At 39.8% G+C, this 25,581-nt stretch overlaps 2 protein-coding genes across 4 annotated transcripts; one reads left to right on the top strand and one right to left on the bottom strand.

Annotated features, from left to right (window-relative positions):
• Positions 1 to 98: 98 nt before the first annotated feature.
• On the top strand, positions 99 to 19,386 carry smc4 (structural maintenance of chromosomes 4). 2 transcript variants are annotated; one of them, XM_041045646.1, is made up of 24 exons: positions 99 to 271; positions 1,737 to 1,894; positions 2,866 to 3,056; positions 3,628 to 3,819; positions 4,876 to 5,052; positions 7,136 to 7,300; positions 7,918 to 8,045; positions 8,329 to 8,469; positions 8,875 to 9,025; positions 10,879 to 11,043; positions 11,175 to 11,408; positions 11,628 to 11,813; positions 12,016 to 12,177; positions 12,321 to 12,546; positions 12,721 to 12,797; positions 13,435 to 13,587; positions 13,778 to 13,904; positions 14,225 to 14,414; positions 16,389 to 16,533; positions 17,087 to 17,260; positions 17,552 to 17,734; positions 17,972 to 18,204; positions 18,320 to 18,503; positions 19,070 to 19,386. In XM_041045646.1, exons 2-24 carry the CDS (start codon positions 1,747 to 1,749, stop codon positions 19,238 to 19,240), a joined length of 3,903 nt encoding a protein of 1,300 aa, XP_040901580.1. In that variant the 5' UTR covers positions 99 to 271; positions 1,737 to 1,746; the 3' UTR covers positions 19,241 to 19,386. The 2 variants fall into 2 exon arrangements, with proteins under 2 accessions (XP_040901580.1, XP_040901581.1); XM_041045647.1 differs by lacking the exons at positions 99 to 271; positions 1,737 to 1,894 and adding an exon at positions 1,981 to 2,149.
• A 34-nt stretch (positions 19,387 to 19,420) lies between these two features.
• Positions 19,421 to 25,447, bottom strand: trim59 (tripartite motif containing 59). Of its 2 annotated transcripts, XM_041045648.1 has the most exons (5): positions 25,285 to 25,447; positions 23,304 to 23,650; positions 22,943 to 23,164; positions 22,537 to 22,746; positions 19,421 to 21,855 (listed from the first exon to the last, which is right to left on the bottom strand). In XM_041045648.1, exons 2-5 carry the CDS (start codon positions 23,556 to 23,558, stop codon positions 21,247 to 21,249), a joined length of 1,296 nt encoding a protein of 431 aa, XP_040901582.1. In that variant the 5' UTR covers positions 23,559 to 23,650; positions 25,285 to 25,447; the 3' UTR covers positions 19,421 to 21,246. The 2 variants fall into 2 exon arrangements, with proteins under 2 accessions (XP_040901582.1, XP_040901583.1); XM_041045649.1 differs by lacking the exon at positions 25,285 to 25,447 and having other exon boundaries at positions 23,304 to 23,862.
• Between the last annotated feature and the right edge of the window lie 134 nt (positions 25,448 to 25,581).

Below are 25,581 nucleotides of genomic sequence, written 5' to 3' on the forward strand. Positions count from 1 at the left end.
GTCCCCTTTTTTGAATTTCGTGGTTTTTTTCCCTTGCCCTTTGAACGTTCCATGGTGCCTTGCGTCAGTTTGTAACGAATTTGGTTCGACAGCACAGTTTAGGCGCCATTTACAAGTTAGAGTTTTCAAGTAGGAGAGCGACTTGGAATGACACGGGGCTAAATTTTGTGGATTATAATTGAGGAACCTTGGATTTACGAACAATTTTTTGAAATCGTAATTTTGGCTCATAAAGGAAGATTCTTGACAGACCGTGCGCATATTGTTGAAGGTACATAGAAAGATTTTAGCAGAGATTAATGGCTGGGTTCCGTCTATTTGCTGAAACGCATAACGTTAATTCCAAACCAGACTTAACATTAATAACATATTGACTTGACTTTTAAAATTAGCTTCTTTGTGAAAAGTACTGGCGAACGCTAAATACTGTGGCGAAATGTATCACTTTTTGGCTTATATTACAAAGTTAGCCTTTTCGCAGACAGACACGCTCCTTACAGTAACATGCAACTTTTCTGCTTGTCTAAGCTAGTGTTAATGTTGCAGATGGTTGCTAAACTTTGAGTTTCAATACCTTTGTATGGTTACCGTCCAGCACTTTAGAATGAGCTGGCGTTAGTTGGACAACTGCTGAGTCAAGAACCTCTGAACCTAACTTTGAGTACCGGTAATGTTACAGTGCTGCGTTAACGTTTCAGATCGCTCATAAGTTTGCTAGTCAAAGTTAGCCATAATGTTAGCTTTAGCTGAACTGCCGTATTTATTAGATAGTCAGCCACAGCAGCTAACTCAACGTTAACTTTAGCAAAGTGGTAATAACGCAGTAACGTGGCAAAGTCAACGCTACGTGTTTTTTTTATCCAATGGCCAAGCTAGCGATGCAAATTTACTTATTTGGCAAACATACTTATAACATAATTATAACGCCACTATTAGTCGCACGTTAGAGTTAGGTTACATGCGTTCTTTGAATGTGCTATTCCAATTAGCTAGCGAGTTAGGTTGCCCCGTCTACACCTCCGCCCCCAACATAAGTCGAGGGGATGAAAGTTAATATTACTGTCAGTTTGAGACCTCGATCTATTTGGGATGCTGTGTCTTTAGCCCGGACCAGAGAGCCTGCTGAGCTGCGTCTATTCCGTAATGGTCGTCTAACATATCGTTAGGCTAGGCTAAGCGCTGTGGACACAGAATTTAGCTATATGCATATCGTCAGAATTTGTTTTCCAGTTGACGTTACGTTAATCTTATTTTCATGATTTCCCAACATTGCAAAGATTATTAATCGTCCATCTTTGAGACGCGTAAATAAAATGCCCACTTAAGATGCAGAATGTTACTAAAGCGATAATGTCACAGGAAGAGGCCATTCATTTCAATGTTATTTGTATTTAGTATTAGAATAGCATCTAATTCTCCACAATAACTACGCAGATTGGCAGCCATCTCAACTAATGCTATCAGGCCGAGAGCCTCTTTAACAGCTCATTTTGTTCAGGTCACTAACTTACTCACTCTAATCCATGTTGTTACTTTATCTATTGTTGTAACAACTGCGTTACCTTTTGAAAAATATACTGACTAACCGGTAGATGGGCGGCAGTGAGATCTGACTGGGGTAATGATTAAAGCCTGACAGCAGGGTAGCTGCGTGTGACCGACTAAAAGTGGAGTTGGGAGATTGACAGGCACAAAAACCACTCATGGATATTCCTTTTTACCAATGACCCCTTCAGATTTCAAATCATGCCATCTAAAACTGCAAAGAGCTCAACTGCCTCCGCCAAGCCAAGAGGGAAAGGGTCGCAGCCTCGGGATGACTCCGAAGACGAGCTGGATGTACCCCCTCAAGAAACCAACTCTAATTGCCCAGAGGAGGCACCGCCGACAACTGGCAAGTAACAAAGGGTGTTTTGGTGTCTGAATCTAAATAAGTTGTGTTCACTCAATGGCGTTGCGTGTATTGCTGTATTGGTAGTGGCCAATTGGCACAGATGTGAAGCTTTTTTTCTTACTTAAATCTCAACACGTAGTTAGAATGGCTGATATATTTTTTTCTAAAGTGCCAGTCATCAATAAATGTCTGATTTTTGAGATGATTTTGATATCGTCGAGTGTACTTCTTTCCCGGATCTTCTCAGCAAACGAGGTAATTTATTTCGGATAATGAAGTGTTTTATGTAGTAGATCAAAAGGGTGTTTGACTGAATTCTTATAACTTGATATTAAATCATTTGAATGCGAAGCTTCAGATGCACATTGGCATTAAGTGATGTTTGTATTCTTTAGATATGTTGAAATGCTTCACTGGGTGTCTGGCTGCAAGAATTTAATTTACAAACATCGACCCCTTAGCTTGTTTATGCTTATGTGAGCACAATAGATTTTGGACAGGTCGTTGTGGCTTTGTGTGATGGCAACATAATCGGTTTTACGTTAGACATTTTTACCTCAAAACAAGATTTCCATGTCTTTGTTTTGAGTACAGTTCAGCATGAGTGAAAATGTGACGTTGAAGATCGAAATTCTCACTTTAGTTATTTACTATCGACGAAATGAGTGTGGCGCATCCATTCTCACGTATCAACGCTTCTCGTGGATAGCGTTTGTATAATAATGTGGGTTCCGTAATGAGCGGCCATGGTCTCTTTCTGTTTTTGGGTTGGCTCTTGTTTTCAGAACAAAGAAAAATAACGCCTGTCAACTTTCTCGGGAGTCGTTGTTTGACTGCTCTTTCAACTTGCTGCCTGTGTTTTGTTTGTTTGTTTTGTTTTTTTGCTCTTCTACCCCTCCCCCATGCACCACTATCCCCCACCTGAAACGACTCGCACAGAGGAATAAAAGTTGTACTTTTTTATGCCGCAGATCCGTCTCACGGGGAAGCTGCCGAGGCGGTTGATAATCGAAGTTTGGAGGAGATTCTCGGTAGCATCCCTCCACCCCCGCCCCCAGCAATGACCAATGAACCGGGCGCTCCTCGCCTGATGATAACACATTTAGTTAATCGCAACTTTAAATCTTACGCAGGCGAGCAGATTCTGGGGCCTTTTCACAAGGTACGACCAAAAGTGGTTTGAATGTAAACTCTGCGTGGGAAATACTTTGTTAATGTGTTGTGTTAAGCTCACAGACTTACTATCATTTGTAGTGTTTCTCAATTTTATTTGTCTGTTAAGTTCATTTGATGCAACTGTGAACATTTTGCCTTGAATAGTGGTAGACACATAAAAGTACAAAATTATTAATGGTAGTACATTATGAGATTGATTGGGTTAAAAAAAAGAAGTGTAAAAAGTCACACTCCTCCATTTTGATTTAGTGAATGTATCTTACAAGGAGTAGTGATCTGATGGTGTGCTGACATTTTCCTTAAATTTGACTTTCTGTAAAACTTTGTCTTTTCATCTTTTTATGCTCCTCTTGTTGCTCTGCAAATATAGGTATATTAAAATTACTCTTAACTACACCCACTCAGAATGCCTTAACTGTCACAATCTTACTATGCTGAAATGTTGCTCTATAGCCTCTAATGTCATGGCATTTACAGTATTTGTGTGTCAATGCAGTATATTTTTATATAATTGATTTTATATATTTTTTTTGTCTTCTCTCTTACCTTTCTCTCAGCGCTTTTCCTGCATCATTGGTCCAAATGGGAGTGGGAAGTCAAATGTGATAGATTCAATGCTGTTTGTGTTTGGATACAGAGCTCAAAAGATCAGATCGAAAAAGCTCTCAGTGCTGATTCACAGCTCTGATAAACACAAAGATGTGCAAAGCTGTACTGTGGAGGTGCATTTTCAAAAGATTATTGATAAGGTATATATATCTCTCTATATCTATATCTCTGTCACACAGATACATACTATACTTACTCTGGCCTCTCCTAAATCAATCAATACACAGTCCTAATTGAAAGGTGTGATTAGAAAAAATTTCTTGTTGACAGATATTTTTCTTCAATTTTAAATAAATTTTTCCCTAAGTACTAATACAATAATATTGATACCCAGTTATCAGGGCAGTGACTAAGTACAGATTCAGATCAGTCTTGAAAGTTACAACTAACACCCACACATGCCATAGTCGATTCAGAATGTGCCAGCACTGATCCCTCTATTTTTGAATCATTTTAAATGCGCCATTTTAATGACTTGGCTTCTGCTTATTTGACTGAACAATGAAAAGTCAATAAAATGGGTGTTTGTATTAAGAGACAAATTTAGTTAACATTATATCACAAAATATTTTGAAAACTGACTGTAATGTAAAGAAATAAAGAGTTAATAGTTAAATATGTTTCTATATTTGATCTGCCACAGAGGGTGTGAGTAAGTTTTGCCTTGACTACTGTTAAATATATCTAAGCCTTTCTGTTCGGTTCTCAGAAAATTAAAATTAAGTTGTTATGCTAATGGAATAATTCTGAGAACTCTACTGGCTATACAATCTGCCATTTCTGAAAATTAAAAATATTTTTTTAAGAAGTGGTGTACACAACTTAAATTCTTAAGCTTTTTTCTAAAATCAATGCATTTTTAGGCAAAAGTCCTGCCCTTTTACATTGTATTTATAATCTCATCATCTTATCTAACATGTTGTTTAAATTTTGTAAATGTAACATGATAGAAAATACTCCAGTATTGATATGGTTTATTTACATGTTAGTGTAGCTAGTCTAGATCTGTTGTGTGGATTTTAAACAAACCTTTTTCTTAATTGTTTTTAATGTGGCCTGTCTTTCTCTAACCACCCTCAGTGGATTTGTCAGTTTTATGAGTATAATCATTTGATGTGTAGAGCTATTTGAGTTTCTCCTGAACTGTTCTTCTCTAAGCTGCTCTGTGTCTTCTACCCCTCCCCCCTCTGAGCCAGGAAGGAGATGACTACGAAGTTATCCCCAACAGCAAGTTCTATGTTTCCAGGACTGCCAACAAAGACAATTCCTCAGCCTACCATATCAATGGCAAGAAAGCCACATTCAAAGAAGTGGGAGCTTTACTCCGAAGCCATGGTATTGACCTAGACCACAACAGATTTCTGATCTTACAGGTAATTGTAATTTTTTTTATGTAATTTCCTCTTTTACTTCTAACTCTGCTTTTATTTATCCCTGCTGTGACCATCCCATTCTGTCAGAGATTTCCTGCTCTTTGCCCTCTGCCCATTTCCCAGTCCTCTTTGAGTCAAATGTTTCATGGCTACCTTAAAGCCATGCCTCTCTGTGGGAATAACCTGTTGCACTGGAATTGAAAGGGAGAGGATGTGCCCTCTGCCAGTCCTTAGACTGCTATAGCAGCGCATCATGGTTTGAAACAATGTGGAAAAGGTGCGAACCATAATTTGCTGCTTTAGAATTTTAAGGAAAAAATGCAATTTTAGCCATACATGGACCTGGACATGAGTAGCTATAGTTGGACAACTAACTCAGATTTTGTAGTTTTTTTATGGGGTTGACCCACCAGTGAAGACAGGTTGGATCTCCCTTTCCCTCCCTTTCCCATGTACCTGCCACGCTTTAGCAGCACGTAAATATTGGCGTGTGAGAATAGACCCCAACCCCAATATTAGCAGTGCTGCTTCAGTGTGGCTGGATCAAACACCCTCATTTACCATGGCTTTAATATTGGTTTAACATTTTGCTGTTTTTTGTTTGTTTGTCTGTTTGTTTGTTTTTGGGGCTCCACTGTGAATGTAAAGCATTTCTGTAAACCTTTAAATTGTTTTTCTTATTGGATTTTTTAATTGATTTTTTTTTTTTTAATTTAGTATTGTGTTGCACTGAGTTTGAGCCAGTTCACTTGTTACATTCCTACCCCTTCTGATTGTATTATATGTGCGACCTACCCATTATTACTGATTAACCCAAGTCTTATGGGGGGATGACTCGTGTCAGAACAGAACGAAATGGCTGATTAAATCTTTGTGGTCTTAATTTTTAAATTTTATTTTATTATTTTTACAGTATGTGGTAGTTTCAGGTGAACTCTTATTTTCTACCCTCTGCTGTGGTTTTGTGGTCAGTTGGTTGATTACATGTGTCCTGCTTGACTTTTTTTTTCATTTGCGTGTGCATGTCCATTCTCACTCTGCTTGGATGTTAGATATTCAGCTCTCTGTCTATGACAGAGAGCTGAATATCTGCATGACTATGGGAAGAGGCTATAGCTTGTTCTCCAAGGTCACTTTTCCAGGCCTCTGGCTAAAGGGAAGCTGTCTATTTTGTGCACTGGTCAGAGAAGTGGATGACGTGGGACTGCCTCCCTCCCTCCTTCCTCTGCTGGCTTCTCCTTTCTTTCATACATAAAAGTAATATGTGGGCTGCTTTTTCCCCAACACATACATGAAACATAATTTGAGACTTAGCTAGGTATTAAAATATCTGGATTGAACTTGTTTCTAACTTGAAATTTATCATGTAGGAATGTTGTTATTCTAAGCCAGCCTAACACAAAAAAAATAAATAAATAAAAATGAACACATGTTTAGACAAATATAATTACACTGGAGAGTTGTCCCTCACTTGGGGCCAAGTTGTATACATATACAGAATTTGAAAATTCAATCAAGGTGTAGCTGCAAGTAGTCAAAATTGGCATGCCATCAAAAGTGTTTGTTTTTAAATCACTTTAAATTTAGCAAATATAATTTTAACAAGTTCTGTAATGAGTGATAATTGTTGGTGGGGCAGGGTGGTGGAGGTGATAATGTTTTATTACTTCATTAATATTTCTGAGTGTTCTGAATGTTCACTATATGTGATTACACTATTCACTCATTCATCTGATTAAATATGTAGTATTTTTTCAAGAGTAGTTGTTTAGAATTTTATTTTTTTTTGTTCTTAGTTTCTCTGAGTGGGAAAATTGATTGTGCTCTAAAAAGAAACCTAAAAATTAATTTTGATACAATGTGCATGACTTTATGTGTTTGCAAAGTTGTGTGTGTGTGTGTGTGTGTGTGTAGCAGACAAGAATTTGCTTAAGTTGGCCACATATCTGAATAATGAATGTTGTGGACATTTTTTTAATGAAAAAATTATAAAAGTCATTGTTTTATTCTAACTTTTAGCTCAGTGTTTTCTGTGAATGATTGCATGCATGTCTGTCCATGTGGTTTTCTGGACTGGACATAGGGTGAGGTGGAGCAGATCGCCATGATGAAGCCTAAAGGTCAGACAGAGCATGATGAGGGCATGCTGGAGTACCTGGAGGACATTATTGGCTCCTGCCGCCTCAAGGAGCCCATCCAAACCTTGGCCCGCCGCATTGAGCTTCTCAATGAGCAAAGGGGAGAGAAGGTGACATACACTCATACAGTATCTGCTCACACAGTCATAAGCTAACCAACTTTCCTTCCTGTGTCCTGACTTAATTTGTTGTACATTTATACAGCAGAGTTTAAAGTCTGAAGAGCCTTTCTTTTGTGTGAGCATGTGTTTGGGTGCCTTTGATGCATATAATCTGAGATGAAAATAGCACATTTTTAAATTCTGCAACTGTGCAGTATGCAAGATATGTTGGTACTTGGCTGGGCCAACGTATCCTACATGATTCATGGATTTTCATAGGAAACCTGCTTTAGTTAGCATGCACATTTGCTTCTGAAGATTGTGCTATCTTAGTATATAGACAAAATTCTTTTATTTTTTTTCTCATTTATTTAAAAAAAATTTTTTTATTGTATTACTGTTACTATAAGTGACAAGATACAGGAGTAATTAGAAACAAATAAATGCTATTTTAGCTTTTATCAAAATATTTATGAGATATCAAAATGATGGAGAGTTTGCAAAAAGGATATGTTCTTTTTTTTGTTTTGTTTTTTAACTTGGCACTGATGCATATAACTTATGACTAGAAATGTTATTAAAGTTTTTGTCAACTGTTATTAATGATAATATGTTTACTGTCCTAGCTAAACCGAGTAAAACTTGTGGAAAAGGAGAAGAATGCACTGGAGGGAGAAAGGAACAAAGCTGTGGAGTTTCTCACCCTGGAGAATGACATCTTCAAACACAAGAGTCAGCTTTGCCAATATTATGTGTGAGTGCACCAGCACAGCCTCTCTGTTCTGTACATGACAAAACAATATAATAACCTTATTAAATTTCAATGTAGACCCAGCAGTAGCATAGAAGAGAAACAAATGTGTTGATTGAATGCCAATTTTATACTGGAATTATTTATTTATTGTAGTATTATTATTATTATTATTAATTTAAATCTTCACAAGGGTAGCATGACCTATTTCTGGTGTCAGACCCCATTGCTTTTTCTTTTATGTGTGAATTATTAATTTTTTTCCCTGATATTTCTTTACCATTAGTCATGATCTGCAGAAGTGTGTGAGGGATAAAGAGCAGGAAAAGCAGAAGATCTTGGAGGACACCAAGGAACTCACTGAGAAAAATGCAAAGATATCACAAGAGATGGATAAAATGAACCAAGAGCTCAAAAATGTGGAGAAGTAAGGCATTTTTTTTCTTCTCTTCTTTCATGTACCAGTGTAACATGATTAGGAGGTTATTGACTTTTCTTCTGATTCAGTATTACAATACAATACAATATTGATATTGCAAAAAAAAGACAAAAAAGGGAACTTCATTTTGTTCAAAATTTTGGCTTTGATGTTCATAGATTATTTTTAAAACTGACAAAACAGCTTTGAAATGACTGAATGTCTGGGGACTGAAAACCAGCTGGGCTTTATTATGAAGAATATGCTGTTATATCATAGAAACTGAGCCTATTATTCTTTGATATGTATGTATTATTTTGTATCATTGTCAGATTCTCATAGTTTATGATATTTTAGTGGAATTTTCCATGACTGACTTGAATGTACTCAGTAAAAATGCTGTTCCTCCACCAGGAAACAAAATAAGCTCAACAAGTACATTGAGACCCAGAAGGAGAAGTTCACCCAGCTGGACCTGCAGGACGTTGAAGTGCGTGAGAAGATTAAACACTCCAAGAGTAAGAACAAGAAACTGCAGAAGCAGCTGGAAAAGGACAAAGAAAAGGTGTGTTGGCCTTTAAATTGTGGTCCACTATTACACACAGTTCAGAGACTTAATTTAACTTGGCATTACTGTTGCTGCTGCTCTGTTGTAGTTTTTTTTTGATTATTTCACCTTGACAGTATCACAGTGGACATTCTCACAGTGTTCAGAGGCACACTCGTACTTGTCAGGGGATATCTGTAGACCTTTTTTTGATAATTTACAATATATGTCCATTAACAAATACAAGGTTGCACTAAGTCAAGACAAGCTCGCACCCGTGGTATGACACTCCTGTGTTACTGTGTTTATTTTGTCCTGGGTCCAAGAAAGAAACATGGGCACTAAAAATATAATTTCCGTTGCTTATAGAAAACACAAGGGGTGTTGTTTTGAGGCCTGGAGAAAAGACACTGGTCAAGGCTTTACAGAAATCTGCCCAGTGTTTAATGGATTGCAGAATTCACCAACTACATTTTAACTTGTGTCTGTGCCTAACGTGTTTCTTTTGCAGTCAGATTTACTATAATCACTTCTAGGATGAGAATGTTTTTTTTTCCTTAATGGGTTAATTTTATGTTGTCTACCTTTTATTTGTTAGTTTAATGTGCCATAATCAACAGTCAGTCATTTCCTAGAGATATAGAACTTTATAAATGTCCCAAGACTGGATTTGTTGAAAAAGTTAAGCATTCTTTAACTTTTAAAGATATAATACATTTGTGTAAAAGTATTACAGGTAATTTAGTGCTTTAAACAAAAGGCCTGGCCTCTGGAAGAGTTGTTGTCTCCAGAGAAATATAACTGAAATCATTCTGCATGGTTTCAAGGCTACACAAAAAATGTGTACATTGCTACTGAGATGATGCACATGATGCCCAGTATTACCCCCAAAAAATTATGCTGTGCCATTTGTAAGGACTGTGCTTAAAATTTTCAGAGTTTTTCTTACCTCGGGCAAAGATAAATACTTGTGTTTCCTCTAAATTAATTGACGTTCAGCAGAGGAAAAAATAAAACCAGTAAAAAATTATAAATCAAATATCATTACAGTAAGGCCTATCTGCCTTAAACTAGCCACTAGGGGGCTGTGAAGTAACACGCAAGATGATTGTTAGTGTGCTCTGTTTCACTATTAATCATGTTCCTGTCCCTTAGACTAATGTTTCTCTAACTTGTGCACTTACTGAAAAACATTTTCACACAAACCTAGAGTTTAAGAGTTCCTGCATAAATGTAGGTATAGCTTCTCATCTCCTTCTCTGCTCTAAATCCCCATCTGCTCCACCTACAATGGCTGTGCTCTGGAAACGTCTTGGTCAGAGGGGGAGCTGGGCAGAGGCAGGCAGACCTCTGGGGAGCAGTGTTCTGCTGTGTGGTAGTCAACTATGGCCTGGCTTGTGTAACACTCCCAGCAGCCACATTCACATTTCACCCGCAGTTAACCCTACAAAACATAGACTATATACACACACACACACACACCACTCCTTGCCTTGTCTCAGCCCTGCCAAGCGGCAGACTGTTGTGCCAGTCTTAACCAGGGCTTGCTCAGTACTGAATGTGTGTTTATAGTTGATTACAGTTGTGTGTTTTGGCCTGCTTCTGAACGTGTAGCACAGTTGCTTGTAACTGGCAGTGCCAAAAAATGTATTCAATCCACTTACTTTACACTTCTTGTCTCTGAAAGTCTTCACTGATCTCATTATCTAATTTAAGATGTAAAGTACCACTGGTCTGTGGTTGGTAGGAGTATGTATTAATGAACTGTGTCCTCAATTTGAACCTAGACAGGTGTAGCCACTGTTGCTAAGAATCCAGTCGGACACATCTCATCTGTTTTTGTACATTCTCCTGTCTGGCTCATCTTTCAGCTGGAGGAAGTGCGCAGTGTACCAGCCAGCAGTGAAAAGGCCATCTCTGAGGCAACTGCTCGCAAGGAAGAGCTGGAGAAGAAGAAGGTGAAAGAAGAGGAAAAACTTAAGGAGGTGATGGAGAGTTTGAAAGAAGAGACCAGCGGTTTGCAACAGGACAAAGAGGTATGTGTATGCTTCTAGGTCTTCGATTGTTGCATGCTTTGTTTGACTTCAGATAGAAAATATATTGCACTGTTTCCATAAAATCTCATCTCCTAATTTTATAACCTCACCACCCCGCTTGTATTCCCCAGACCAAAGAGAAAGAGCTGATGGAGCTCAGCAAGGCTGTAAATGAGACCCGTTCTCGTATGGACCTGGCTCAGTCTGAGCTTGACATCTACCTTAGCCGCCACAACACAGCTTTGACACAGCTCAACACGGCCAAGCAAACACTCCAGACAACCTCTGACACACTGCGAGAGCGCCGCACTGCCATCAAAGATTTGGAAATCAAAATACCCCAGAAAGAACAGGAGCTCAAAAAGGTAAAACCAAACATTAGCATTGTTCTTCAGATGGTATTTTGTTGGAGTAGCATTTACATGAGACATTTCACATCTTTAAAAAAATTAGTAACTTGTGTTGAAACAATTTTACATACCTCTGTACTCACTACAACTGTTCACTTCTTGCTCAGCATGTGGCTTCATCTGTGTTAACTTTACCTTGACTTGCCCCCGCCCCCCCCCACCACCTCTCTGTAGGATGAGGGAGAGCTGGAGCAGCTGATCAAGATGGATAATGAGGCTAGAGAAGTGGTGAGGGAAATGAGGCAGAAGGTGGATGAAGCCAAGAGCTCTCTGTCTTCCAACCGCAGTCGAGGAAAGGTCCTGGATGCTCTCATGCAGCAGAAGAAGAGTGGCAGAATCCCCGGGATCTTTGGAAGACTGGTAAAAAAAAAAATATATATATATACGTTAATATTTATTTATCAATTTATGGTCATCTAGCTATGGTTTGCACAACAACTTGAGTCTTACAAATGAACTCAACTCACCTTTACAAATTTATTTTTATTTGACTTTTATGCATTTCCTGGAATAAAAAGCCTAAGTCCATATCTGTATCATTAATTTGTTTTTGTGCTTGTAGGGAGACCTTGGAGCCATCAATGAGAAGTATGATGTGGCTATTTCCTCTAGTTGTGGTGCTCTTGACAACATTGTGGTGGATACCATTGACACAGCTCAGAAATGTGTCACGTTCCTCAAAGAACAGAACATTGGAGTTGCCACCTTCATTGGTCTTGACAAGGTAAAGAAAATTACGTTCAGTCAAGAGGGTGTAAACTGATGATTGATTTAGCCTCATTGTGATATATCATGCATACTACACTGTACTACTTCACAGCCTTGAACAACTTACAGAAACTGTTCCTCCTCACCTCCTTTTTTCAGATGAAGGTGTGGGAGAAGAACATGGCTCCCATTCAGACTCCAGAGAACAGCCCTCGTCTCTTTGACATGGTGCGAGTGAAAGATGAGAGTGTGAAACCAGCTTTCTACTTTGCCCTAAGGGACACCCTGGTGGCCCAGGACATGGAGCAGGCCACAAGAATGGCTTTCCAGAAAGACAAGCGCTGGAGGGTGGTCACCCTGAAGGGACAGATAATTGAGATGGCTGGTGGGTGGCCTACTATTTATCATAACTTTACCCAGCTCATATATTTTTGTTTGTTTTTTCTTTAGCCCATATACTTCAGGCTTTCTCAGTAAAGATAATATATACATACATGCATTCTGTTTTGACAGATTTTTCTGTTTTTAATCTCTCTGTGGTCTGGTGTGTACTTCACAGGAACCATGACTGGAGGAGGAAGAATACTGAAGGGCAGGATGGGCTCCTCTATTGGTACTGAGGTCTCCCAGGAGGAGGTGAGTGCAAAAGACACAAAAAAGGGTTGGTGTTTATTAGATGTCCTGAAGAGGAAAATTGGTCCTAACTGGCCCAGCATTTAAGGCGATACATATTTAGTTCTACTTTTAAGTAAACCTTCTAACCTTTTAAGTAAACCTTCAGCATTTTAGATGTTCTGCATACAATTTTCAAATAACAAACAAACAAGCATATTGTTGAATCACCACAAGCTGCAACACTGCAATTTCCCTTTTGGATTAATAAAGTATTCTGTTTACCTATCCATCTATATATCAACATGAGAACTCAAAAAGCAGATTAAATGTAATTACTGTATCTATCCATATCTGTCTTTTGAATGTGTTGACTGTAAACAAGAAATATAGAGATTAATTATAGGACATCATTAAGTACTTATTAGCATAAACTGCGTCATTATTCACTCTCAAAGGAGAACTTTTACTTACTCCAAGTAGGTCAAGCTAGCTTCATAAATAATTCCTGCTGTAAGCTAGGAGCACTGAAGTTTTATTTTGAGCTTGTTTCCTTGAAGTGATTTTGAGATGCGGGATTAATATAGATCCTGCTATCAGATTATCACCACAGCAGGCCGCTAGTGTGCAAGACATGATGATTTTCGTGTGTTTTCTGCAGCTTGACCGTATGGAGAGCAAGCTGAACGAGAAACTGTCGAAGCTGCAGGGCTGCCAAGAGAGAAAACTGCAGCTAGAAGAGAACATCCAGCACCTGCGGCCACAGCTCCGGGACATGAAGAACACCCTGGAAAAATATGCCAACAGCATGACTGTACATCAAATGCACTTCTTGCTTTTCACTTACAGTGTTTCTGTCCGACTTGTTTGGGTGTATCTGTGATGTAAATAACCTCTACAATTCAGAGCCAACCACAAAATGCAGCAATATTAACTGTAAAAAAATGTTTCACTCTTCGCACGCCTGTGTGACTCAGTATTTTTCATTTTATTTCTTCCTTCAGAGTCTAGCTGACCAGGAGGCTCACTTAAAACTTCAGATCAAGGAACTAGAGGCTAACGTGCTGGCAGCTGCCCCAGACAAGGCGAAACAGAAGCAGATGGAGAAGAGCCTGGAGGCCTTCAAGAAAGGTAAGATCCTCCTGTCAACTGTAAAGAGAAATATTGTTGTTACTTGTTAAATATGTTATCAAGTTAACATTTGATCTCATGGAAGGCTGAGTTGTAGTTTGTGGAAGAAATACACCCGACATAGAATTGTGACAAGGTTTTCACATCACATCAAATCATTGTTTCTTGCTTCTGTGTCTAAATTCATAAAAATATGTTTTCCCAGTTAAATCCAAATGAATATGTAGAATCAGATACTAAATGTCCAATATGAAAATTATCATTCTATCTTATTCCGTTCTCACTGTTCTGTCCCTTCATATCCACTCTTACTCTCCCAGACTATGAGGCAGCATCCAGTAAGGCTGGGAAGGTGGAGAATGAGGTGAAAAGGCTACACAACCTGATTGTGGACATCAATAGCCACAAGCTAAAGGCTCAACAGGACAAGCTTGACAAGATCAACAAGGAGCTTGATGACTGCTCCTCCACCATAACCAAGGCCCAAGTAGCTATAAAGACGGCTGAGCGGTGAGGAAATAATGCACATTTAAGATCTGTAATGACACAATTTTGCAATGTTCGCACACTTTGTTTAAAGTTTAAACTCTATTGTCTCTTAATGATGAAATTTATCATAAAGTCAGAAATGGTGAGCCATACATAGCGGTTGGTTGAACTGTTTAAAATTTTTCCTCCAAACTATTGAGTTACTAGTAATAATTAATACCTGGTACTAAGTTCCTCAGTGATGTGCCATTCATGCAGCCAATCCAGGGCATCCATGCAGTGTTGTAGTTGCAAAGATCTCTCTTCTGTCTGTCATTAGGGGGCGACACCTCATCCCAGGGTTTTGGGTGTAGTGAAAACCTGCTTGTCAGATTCAGCAAAGAAATGACTCTTTCGTTATGTTTAATACTTTTGTATCAGGTCTGTGCCTCCCTAACAAACACACAGTACATACATCACATACAAGTCGCATTAGGTTACAGGAACATTGACTGAACTTCTCTCTTCTTCCTGTTGTCACTGCTTTCTTTGAGCTAATCAATGTTGTGGCAATTACAACTAAAATAGGCATCTAGTCATCGGTATCTGTAGCTGGAACATTAAGATTGATCGTGTGGGCAGGACAGACTGGAAGTCTGCTGTAGCAAAACGACACTGGTGACATGGTTTGTTTGGCTTGATGAGCTGTCCAGCCGATTAAGAACATAGTAGAGGCTATGAACTGAGACACAGAAGCAGCCTGTGTGAAAGCACTTCCACCTCTGTCTTTTCATGCATCCGTGCTGGTAACAGCCATGGCCGGAGGGATTATGTTTTCAGTTTATCTGTACGTCCGTCCACCCCACTCTCATGAACGCGATAGTTAAGGAACGCGTTGAGGGTTCAAATTTGGCACGAACATCCATTGTCAAGGCCCAATGACTCAAGGACAACCTGCTTAACTTTTGGTGGTCAAAGGTCAAGTTCACGGTGACCTTACAAAACACGTTTTTGACCATAACTCAAGAATTCATATGCTAATCATGAGAAAATACACTTAATATGTTTAGTTCAATTCCTGCAAAATCTTCACTACATATGTTAAATGACTCTGGACAGACATAAACTGCAACTTGACTGGTTATTTGAGTAAGAACATTGCAGCTCTATCCTGTCCTGCCTCCCTAACTATCCTGTCATGTTTGAACATTCAACATGGAACTTAATATATATAACAAATGAGCGTAGGTCCAATTGTTCGTACTGGTTTTCTGACATCCTTTGACCAGTCTGTGAAAAGGGTAATAAATTACAAACTATCGGGCGCTAGTGGCCCACCAGGTAGTGAGGCCTCCAGACACACTCTGCAAGCATTCTCCGCAGTCAGGTACCAAGTAAGCAGCAAAATCATCGCACAAGTTTTGTCGCTGATGTGTATTTTTGCTGGGTGACTTAACAGGCATGCACACTAATGTGATTGAGAGTCTCAGTGCAGAGATTACAGTTAGCTTTGTTTAACAAGTAGAATTTATGAGCTGCGTCAAATCACTGTTTCTCATGCAGTCTACAGAAACAGAAGAATATGTCAGAGCAATATGCCAGATGTGCATTTAGCTATACTGAATAGTGTAAGTCAATAGAGAACAGAAGACGAGACATCACACTGAGAATGAACGCTGTGCCTAACAATCTCCCATCGACACCATTCCTGACCACACATGCCTGCAATATGTGGTATTTCAGTGTTGAGAGCAAACTTTTAGAAAACAATCTGAAGGCGCTTATGTGGACAAAACCCTCTTTGACATAAAAATGACATTTGTAAGTTATCCATCCCACTGTGGCTCAGCTGTTCACTGTCATAAACATTAGATCTCAAACTGAAAAAACTGTCACTGAGCTGAGATCCTCGTAACCATGCAGACAAGACAGTCGCTGTTCAGCACTCAACATTTTCTCTGTCACTCTGACAGAGGCTAATATCTGTGTCCTTTTCTATCCGCGTCCCCTCTGCAGCAACCTGAAGAAGTGTGAGGAGAGTGTGAATCGTGTGCAGGGTGAGCTGGAGGAGAATGAGAAGTCCATGGCTGAGCTCACAGAGCAACTGAAGAAACTGGAAGATGAAGCCGGGGAGATCATGAAGGCCTGTCAGGAGGCTGAGGTCGGCACACTTCATTCACTTTATGTTACTAAGCTCATTTATCCCACTACATCCAAAAGCAGTAGTTTCCTTCTTGTGTACATAGCTGGGACTTTGCATTTTGTAATTTTAAATTTTGCTGATTACAAGTTACACAGGAAGGAAAAATCCAATTAACTGTTGAAATATAGTGTTTTTGAAAAATGATTTTTACACTTTTAAAGCAAAAGTGACACTGATAAATTCCACATGTCCTATTTACATTTTACCAAAGTGCTTCCAAGGTGTTGCTGCACTGCTTCACACATTGTAATAAATATTTAGTTAAAGTATACAAGTGATTTCTATAGGATTTATGCTTATGTGGGAATAAGTGATCATTCTAGGCCATTTCTGGGTTTAGTAACCCAGTTTTAAAGTTATAAAATGTGCCTTATCTCTTTTATCTCATTAATATTTACGACCAAGTGTGGGTTTTTTTTCCTTGCGGTAACCGTGTAGAATTGCTGCATAAAAATGAATTTTAAGTAAACAGAAATAAGTTGAGTACCATCTTTTTTTTTTCCCCCTCTAGGCTGCACTTCCTGAGGTGCAGGAGCAGTATCAGGGGGTGTTGAAGGAGATAAAGGTGCTACAGCAGCAGGAGCACGCACTGCAGGAGAAATCCCTCAGCGTCCGGCTCTGCATTGAGCAGATAGACACAACCGTCACTGAACAAAACAACAAGATCAAACACTGGCAGAAAGAGGTGGGTGAGGAAAGGCGTGTGTGTGGTTTTATTTTTGGAACTCCCGTCGTAGCTTCTATTGGTAATGATGACAAGAAACAAAGCAAAGTAATTGCTGAGATCTGAGGTCCAGTCGGATAACAAACACACTGCATGTACTGCCTACCCAAAACAATGTGTAGATAATAATTTAATAATTCACTAATGATGTTGTTTAATTAGTTGCATGCATTATATTATATGCATTATATGCATTACATGCATTATATTTTTGACTGTTGTCTATAAATTACTGTTGTTTATCTTCTTCAGGCCAGCAAGCTGTCCCTTCATACCATTGAAAACAAGCCATCAGAGGAATTTCCTGTTCTTACTCCTGCTGAACTTGAGGAAATCTCTGATCCTAACGTCATTATCAACAAGATGATCACGTTGGAGACCCAGTGTGCTCAGATGAAACCAAACCTTGGAGCCATTGCTGAGTACAAGAAGAAGGTATTAACAAACAGGAACAGACATCTTCCTACATAACTTTAACAGAGGTTCACAAATTTCACTTAAAACTCATTTTACATCAAACAGTAAGAGGCAAATTTCCAAATATGATTGAACACAACTGCTTGAGTTTAACGCTTTTAACTGAAAACTACAGTGAGGAGTGGTAGAAAAATAAATGAAGGAACCTTATTTAGAGATGAGCCACAACTTCCACGTGTCACTGTGTGCTTTCAGGAGGAGCTGTACCTGCAGCGTGTGGCTCAGCTGGACGAGATTACCACAGAGAGGGACAAATTCAAGCGTGGCTATGAAGACCTGCGCAAACAGCGCCTCAACGAGTTTATGACCGGATTCAACATGATCACTAACAAGCTGAAGGAAAACTACCAGATGCTTACACTGGGTGGTGATGCAGAGCTGGAGCTCGTGGACAGTTTAGACCCCTTCTCTGAGGGCATCATGTTCAGGTAACAGAAAGGAAAGATGGCCATACACACAGGTCAAAGACCAGTGGCACATTCTATTGATTCCTGTTAATGTTGCTTTTGTTTAAACACCGATTCTGTTTCTCACTTTTTCCAGTGTTCGTCCTCCAAAGAAGAGCTGGAAAAAGATCTTTAACCTGTCAGGAGGAGAAAAGACCCTCAGCTCTTTGGCTCTGGTGTTTGCCCTGCACCACTATAAACCAACACCGCTCTACTTCATGGACGAGATAGATGCTGCCCTTGATTTCAAGAACGTCTCCATTGTTGCCTGTTACATTTATGTGAGTATGATCCTTTGTGACCAGACAAGCTGCATCATTAAGTGTTAAAGTTACAGCTTCAAGATCTCACTCTTAAGTTTATAATACGTTTTTAGTAGCAGGCTGGTGTAATGTCTAAGTCATGAAAAGTCTCTTTATTCACACACATCTGCCTCATTTTAGTGTCCTTGTGTAAGCCACTGGATGATACAATGATTCAACTAAATTACAGTAGCTGGTTAATTTTAAGAACTGTGGAGCTAATCACTGCAGTAATCACAGACTCATGAGAGCCCAGTGTTTCAGTTGTGTAACACCGAAAAATGGAGGAGTTCAGAAAAATCACTTATTTTTGGGAACTGGATCAAAACTAAGTACTAAGCCTTTAAACGCTGGCCTCCACTGTGCCCATTATTTTTATAGGCTTTTGAATAACGGTTCACTTCATTCTCAAGGTTACAATCTGACACCACCTCTGCAGCAGCTATTCACTAAAATAATGCTCAGCTGAGACAAAAATCTCAAATCACAATCTCTCTTCAGGTCATTAATTTTTTTTTCTTTTCTTTTCCCTCATCTCTGTTCAGGAGCAAACAAAGAACGCTCAGTTCATCATCATCTCTCTGAGGAACAACATGTTCGAGATCGCAGATCGACTCATCGGCATCTACAAAACTCACAACACCACCAAGAGTGTGGGAATCAACCCCAAAACCATCGTGTTCAAAGAGCATGATGCTGTCACTGCTTCAACCTGAGGCATCTGTCTTTGTCTTTGCTGTTTATTTTCCTTTTCACACTTGTGTAAATATTTTTATATCTTTTTTTTATATCTTCTTCTTTACAATGAAATGCTGCTATTCTTACAATCTGATCTAATAAATGTTTTCTGGTAAGATCTTTTCCTTAATGCAGACTCTCATAACCAGTCACACGTACAGAAAGATCCGACCTCAAAAGTGTTTTTAATAGATTTTGGTCTAAGTTGTAGGCTTCTAAAATCATGTACTTCAATTTAAGAATCCCAATCACAGAACAAGCCAAAAGGGACAGTAAACAAAACTAATTACAGAGATGATGCACCAACGATCAGCTTACAGTAAGTTATTTTTAAAATAACAGTTTTATCTGTTATTTCAACTTGCCTGATGTGTGTGCACTGGTAATGTTTTGCTCAGACAACACATGACTGTTTGGACACCATATATTTCACGCGACAGAGGCAACTGTAGCGTCCATCAGTTAATTGAAACACACTGCATCACTAATTAACTCGTACCCCATCTCACACAGAGATGGCCTCTGAACACTGTGAATACTGCAAAAACTTAAAAGCATTTGAACAAATTTATTGTAACATTTTCTTTAAATACAAGGAACTGAGAAAAAGTTTATAAAAATACAAACACTACAATTGGTCTGGGTAACATAACATCTGTTAGAAACTGGATCTACCCTGCTGACGTCTGTTTGAGCAAAATGAAGTAACATTTGCAGAATGAAGAAGAGCGCTGGTAAAGCTGTTTTCCAAGGGCTATAATAATTTTTTAAAATAGACGATATCATTGTGCCATTTTAGTAAAAAAAAAAAAAAAAAAGTTCCTAATGAAATAACCAGTCCACTAGAATAAAGCTATGAAGTGTGGGCGAGTTATAGGCACAGTGAGGGAGCCACTCAGAGCATCACTGCAATATGATCTGTGGAGGCTTTAAGTCAGAGCCACCGTGTGTCTGGTTCCACTCAGCAGGCTCTAAATTTCACAAACTGCTCCAGTCACTGTAAACAGTCTTGTGTAAGGAGATACACGAGTTGCTGTACTGATGTCCCGAGCTCCCTGACACAACGGGAAAGCTACTGAAATGTCCCATTGCATGATGGGACGGGTAACTTAAAAGGCAAAAACTAGGCACAAACTGAATATTTAAGGTTTCCATCCTGAACACGTTCTGCGTTGAAATGCTTTGATTAGTGTTTGATGTGATAAATGCTTAATATTAAGGCAGTATGACGATCACAGACAGAGTAATACAAAGAGGAACGTAACACTTGACAATAACACAATCCAGTATATGAAATGATTTACGGCTACATTAGTTGCAGCTAATTTTTTTAAGTACTTGGCAAAAGCATTTAAAAAAATGTCTGTGCAGCTCTCAAATATGGAAATGAGCAACTCAGATCCCAGGGTTTTTTCCCCTCTGTCTGCATAGGAACTCTGGGAAACTCCATTCTCACATTAACTTTCTCATCTACATGTAAATGTGAGGGTTAAATACATAAAGGTACATTATAGAAATTATTATAAAGGTATTTGTGATGAAGTAATTTATGTTTAGCTTTATGCCCTCTATTCAGTTACATTTTTGCTATATTCCATTTTATAATGATAATTATTTTTGTTGTCACAATTATGCAGAACCCGGCATTCTGTCTCTAGTTATCCGTTTACTCACTGCCTGAATTGTCCGGGACAACTTTCTGAAAGTGCTCAGAGGCATTAACAAAATCAAACACCTATCCCCACAGAAGGTTCAGTGTTGTTCGACATCTAAAGAGAAACCCTGGCTGTTTCATTGTGAGGCTGCCAGTAAAATCAGACATCCACTGATTTTGATTGTTAATTGTTTCTACTGTCAAATTACATCAAAGTAAGCAGTGGCTGGTTAAAAGATATATTTTTTCCTGTACTGCAGGAATGGAGAAGTGAGACTTTCTCAGCCTCTAAATAAAATTTGAGGGTTTAAGGTTTCAGTTTGGTCTCTTTCAGTGGGATGTCAGAGTTTTAAGTAAGGCGGCCAAATGCTCGAAAGCCTTTCCCCCGACTAAGGAGAGCTGCGTGCTCCATCTCTCTACAGCTGCCTCCATTGCTGTGTATGCCGACCCCGCAATGTCCCACACAGATGTGATGACTTCACTGCTCAGACCGTGGACTAACTGACTGAACCGAGACAGCAGAGAGAAGCCGAGCGACGCCCCTCCAACCGGGTTCGCCCACAGCACTGCCAGCAGAACCAGCAGCCCCAGCAGCACCATAGAAGAAGTAGGCTGCAGCTCACACCACAGGTCCTGCACCCATCTGTCAGACTGATCCCTTCCAGCCTCAGCCTCAGCCTCCGCACCGCCACATCTGGCACAGCAGCTCACCTTAGGAACAGGTGCTTCCTCCAGGCTCCCGATGGTCACAGCAGACCAGCGCTGCTGAAGGTACTCTGCTGCCCGTGGGGTGACGGAGAGGTTTATCACCGAGGGCAGAGGGGTGTTAATAAACTCCTCCACCCTCTCTCTGAACAAATGCACCTTCTCCAGGAAGACCAGCGGTGAGTCCTCCTCCTCTACTGACGAACCCAAGGACACCAGGTCCAGCTGTTCCTCCTGGAGAAAACAAAACTATTATCAGTGCTATGGTCCACCTACTGGTCCATTAATCAACAATCATTTTACTGTGTATGTAATTTAACAAACAAAAATGATGAGAAATTTGCTTATTCCTGCTTCTCAGTGTGTAGTTTTGCTGTTTAATTGTAAATACAATCTTTTTTGGGACTGTTTCTCAGACAAAACAACCAACGTGAAGATGTCACCTTGGACTCTAGGAACTTGTGACTGATGTTTTTCAATATTTTCTGATTTTTCTTTTACAGACTAAATCAATAATGACAATTATTCTTAGTTGCAATGCAATTCATCACAATATATAAAATATACTTTTTGTGAACAGTATTTATAACCCACACAGAAGCAACTTGAGTCATAAGGACTCTTCAGACCTATCTATTTAGACCTTCAGAAACTTGTCTGTCTCTTCTAAGAATTTTGGATTCATTCAGGTTTGGCTCCTGTAGTTTCTACTACATAATGACCACAGGTTGCTCGGCAGCAGAGCACCGCCAACATTTGGAGTTCAATGTCTGAGATCTACTAAAAAAAAAAAAAAAAAAAGAAAATCCCAAAATATGTCATTTCCTGTTAAGACTTGTTCACGCTAAAGTATCTAATTTATGCCCCCTGAGGATGTGAAACAGTCGCGTACTGTGAATGAGCCCTGAAACACACCTGTAGCTCCTTCACTCTGTGGATGAGTGGGTCATAGGCCCGTGACACCTCTGCAGCAACTTTATCCAGAGCCTCCAGGTAGGCTTGTCTCTTCCTGCCCAGCACCACCTCCAGCGTCTGAAAAAACTGATTGACTTCCTGTCGGTCCTGCCTCACCAGGCCCTCACAGCGGGCCTTCTCCTGCTCCAGCTGCTCCCCAAGCTCACACGCCTAAAACAGAGGGAGAAGGCAGTCAGCACAACTGGAAGGTTTTTTTTTTTTTTGGAACATGCATTTATATTAACTTATTCAGTTAAACTGATTCTCATATATCAAATGCAATGGCACAATAATTAACACTCCATATTGGTTTTTCAGAGAATCTTTTCAGATGAATTTCCCCCAACTCAGATATTGGACTCCCCACCTGTGCCCATCTCTGCTCAGAGACTCTGGCCAGCAGTCGCGATGGGGTCTGTTTCTCTCTGATGAAAGCTGCCTGCAGGTCGTCTATACGATGGCCCTGGTGCTGCCCGACAGTCAGACAGAGCCCGCAGATCAGCTGCCGATCCTGGATGCAGTACATATTCAGAGGCTGCCTGTGATGCTCCTGACAGGAAGGGGGTCGTGGCACACTGTCCCTCTGGTACTGATACAGCAAATGAGTGAACAGACATACAGGACAGATTAGTACAAACTGAAGCAGCAAAGCAACAACCAATAAGAGGATTTCAGACTGACAGGCAAAGGCTAAATGTTTCAGATGAACAGAAGTGATTCTCTCCTACTTTCTCAATGATGGCCCGCAGAGATACGTTGGTGGGCAAGGCATCCACGCCCGCTGGGGGCAGCTCCATCACGCTGCGACAGTTGGGGCATTTTAGCGGCAGGCGGAGCGGACGCCAGATGGAATAGTTGGTAGACACCTGGAGCAAGTTGTCCAGGCATGTCTTACAGAAGGTGTGTGAGCACGGCAGGACTCGTGGATCAGAGAACAGAGAGTAGCATACAGAGCACGTCAGGTCCTCCTCTAGGTTGTCCATGGTGGAGACTAGAGGCCGGGCTCAGGACAGGGGGTTTAGGGAGAAGAAGATCTGGCAGGACAGCAGGATGGGTGAAAAGCTAGGCGTGGCACCTGTCCAACAAAACAATATTAACTTCCTACAACTGTACAGTGAATATAGCCTGGAGACTACTTTAAAAATGGGACACTTGAAAGTTCCAGCTTCTTAAATATGTGATGATTTGATTTTTTTTATTTTTTTGTCATATAGGGCAGATAATAATGTGAATATCTTAGGGATCAGAACTATTGATATGAAAAGACATCTGAAAAGAGAAAAATTGGCATTTTCTTAGTTTTGTTGGCAAAATGAGAAAATATCCAGTTTAATCAGTAATGAAAATCATCTTTAGCTGTAGCCCTACTTGTGTTAAGTTAAAAAAAAAAAAAAGTTGTGACTGTCAGGGCACTACTGCTCAGTGGCTGCTGCATTCGGTGCACCTGTTAATACAACCTGTCAATACAACAGCTCTGCTATGAGCCATGGACCTTTACTAAATGTATAGTATTCAGTTTTTGTTGACACTGAGATCGTAGTCAGAGATGGTGTACTGGACGGCAGTATATTGAGATGCTTCTAATTTTTATTTTTGTCTTCTCTATTTACATACGTGATGGGGGCAGAATATTAGAGACACCTCTGACTATAATGTGGTCCAGTACAACTATGACCCCAGTGCTAAAACATCACTTAATTAACACATCTATGACTGTGTCAGAAAAAAACCTGACCATTATAAGCATCAATAAAATTGACTTTGCCTTTGTATTGAAGAGGTGCATCTAATAAAGTGGCAACTAAGTGTACAATTAGTGCTTCCCTATCATAAGCAGAAGGTTTAACTAGTAGAGACTGCCTCATTAAACTAAGTCTAAGTAGCATGTGTGGAAGAGAAGATCTTGTACAGAAAAACAATTAAACTGCCAAAAATCCGGCTCAGCTCTTCTTACAGGATCAGTTATGTTGTGGTGTGTGTGTATGGGCTCTCTCCTCTAGTTTCAGCCTGCACCTCAGCGACAATGGGAGGCCTTATGCCAGCACCCACCCAGTCCCGACTCCCACAGACACACACTTTGTTGTCAGGGACAGAGCGTTCGGCTGTGCAACCATGTACAAAACCTGATGCGTTTATGGAGTCAAACTGCAGCCGAGTTGGCGCCCAGAATCAAACAGGTAACAGGTGTGCTACTGGGGCCCAATCACCATCATCAATTAAGTTCATTGTAAAGTGAATTTTAGGCACATCCATATACGCAATGCGTATATTTAAGACCAACAATCATTAAAATATATATATATCTTTACTGTGAACAGTTAAATATTTCGACAGTTCGCAGGTAACTTAAATGTTGGGTCAATGTTCTATTACATTTTAACGGTTTTTCTTTTTCAGTTCAGAGTTACTCAGTACTGTTCACCTTTTCTTTCAAGCAAATAAACTCCGTATCAACATCGGCTACATATTCAACTGGAAGATGTAAATTAAGTCACATAATAAATTGTCTTTGTATATTTAATTTCAACTAACCCGACCCTCCCAAATACTAGATTCGTCGCTTTAACCACATAATAGTTGTAGCGGATACTCTCAGCGACTTGTCTACGATTTGTTTTATCATCTAGTAGTTTTTCGCCTCGGTGACAGATCTATACACACACACACACAAAGTGATGTTTGAAGCGAGAAATCTTGTTTGAAACTCACCGTCTGCTCGGAGCAAAGTGTCTCCAAAACAGAGCTTTCATTTCCTGTTCCTTCTCGTGCTGCCTTCATGTGCCCTCGGTAAATTCCTACTCCTCCGGGCAGCAGGAGGTGGGCAAGTGAAAACATACCAAACTTTTATAACACGTTCAAATGTTCGCGTGGGTAAATACGGAGGAAAGTAAACGTGTTTTGCGGTGTTGATGTTTTCACACTTTGGTTGTTTAAACAAGTCTACTGTTCTTTCCGATGATAAACAGGGAAACGTGCTCGTGTATAATTCATCTAAATAACGTAGGC

This window comes from Toxotes jaculatrix, chromosome 9 (assembly GCF_017976425.1).
Source record: "Toxotes jaculatrix isolate fToxJac2 chromosome 9, fToxJac2.pri, whole genome shotgun sequence".
Lineage (NCBI taxonomy): Eukaryota > Metazoa > Chordata > Actinopteri > Toxotidae > Toxotes > Toxotes jaculatrix.

Coding starts and splice junctions, on each gene's coding strand:
- smc4 (XM_041045646.1), top strand. CDS start 1,747: ATGCCATCTAAAACTGCAAAGAGCTCAACTGCCTCCGCCAAGCCAAGA. Junction 11,409..11,627: donor AAGAACAGGAGCTCAAAAAG/GTAAAACCAAAC, acceptor ACCTCTCTGTAG/GATGAGGGAGAGCTGGAGCA. Junction 18,205..18,319: donor TCTGAGGGCATCATGTTCAG/GTAACAGAAAGG, acceptor CACTTTTTCCAG/TGTTCGTCCTCCAAAGAAGA.
- trim59 (XM_041045648.1), bottom strand. CDS start 23,558: ATGGACAACCTAGAGGAGGACCTGACGTGCTCTGTATGCTACTCTCTG. Junction 22,747..22,942: donor CTGAGCAGAGATGGGCACAG/GTGGGGAGTCCA, acceptor CCTCTGTTTTAG/GCGTGTGAGCTTGGGGAGCA. Junction 21,856..22,536: donor ACAGAGTGAAGGAGCTACAG/GTGTGTTTCAGG, acceptor TGTTTTCTCCAG/GAGGAACAGCTGGACCTGGT.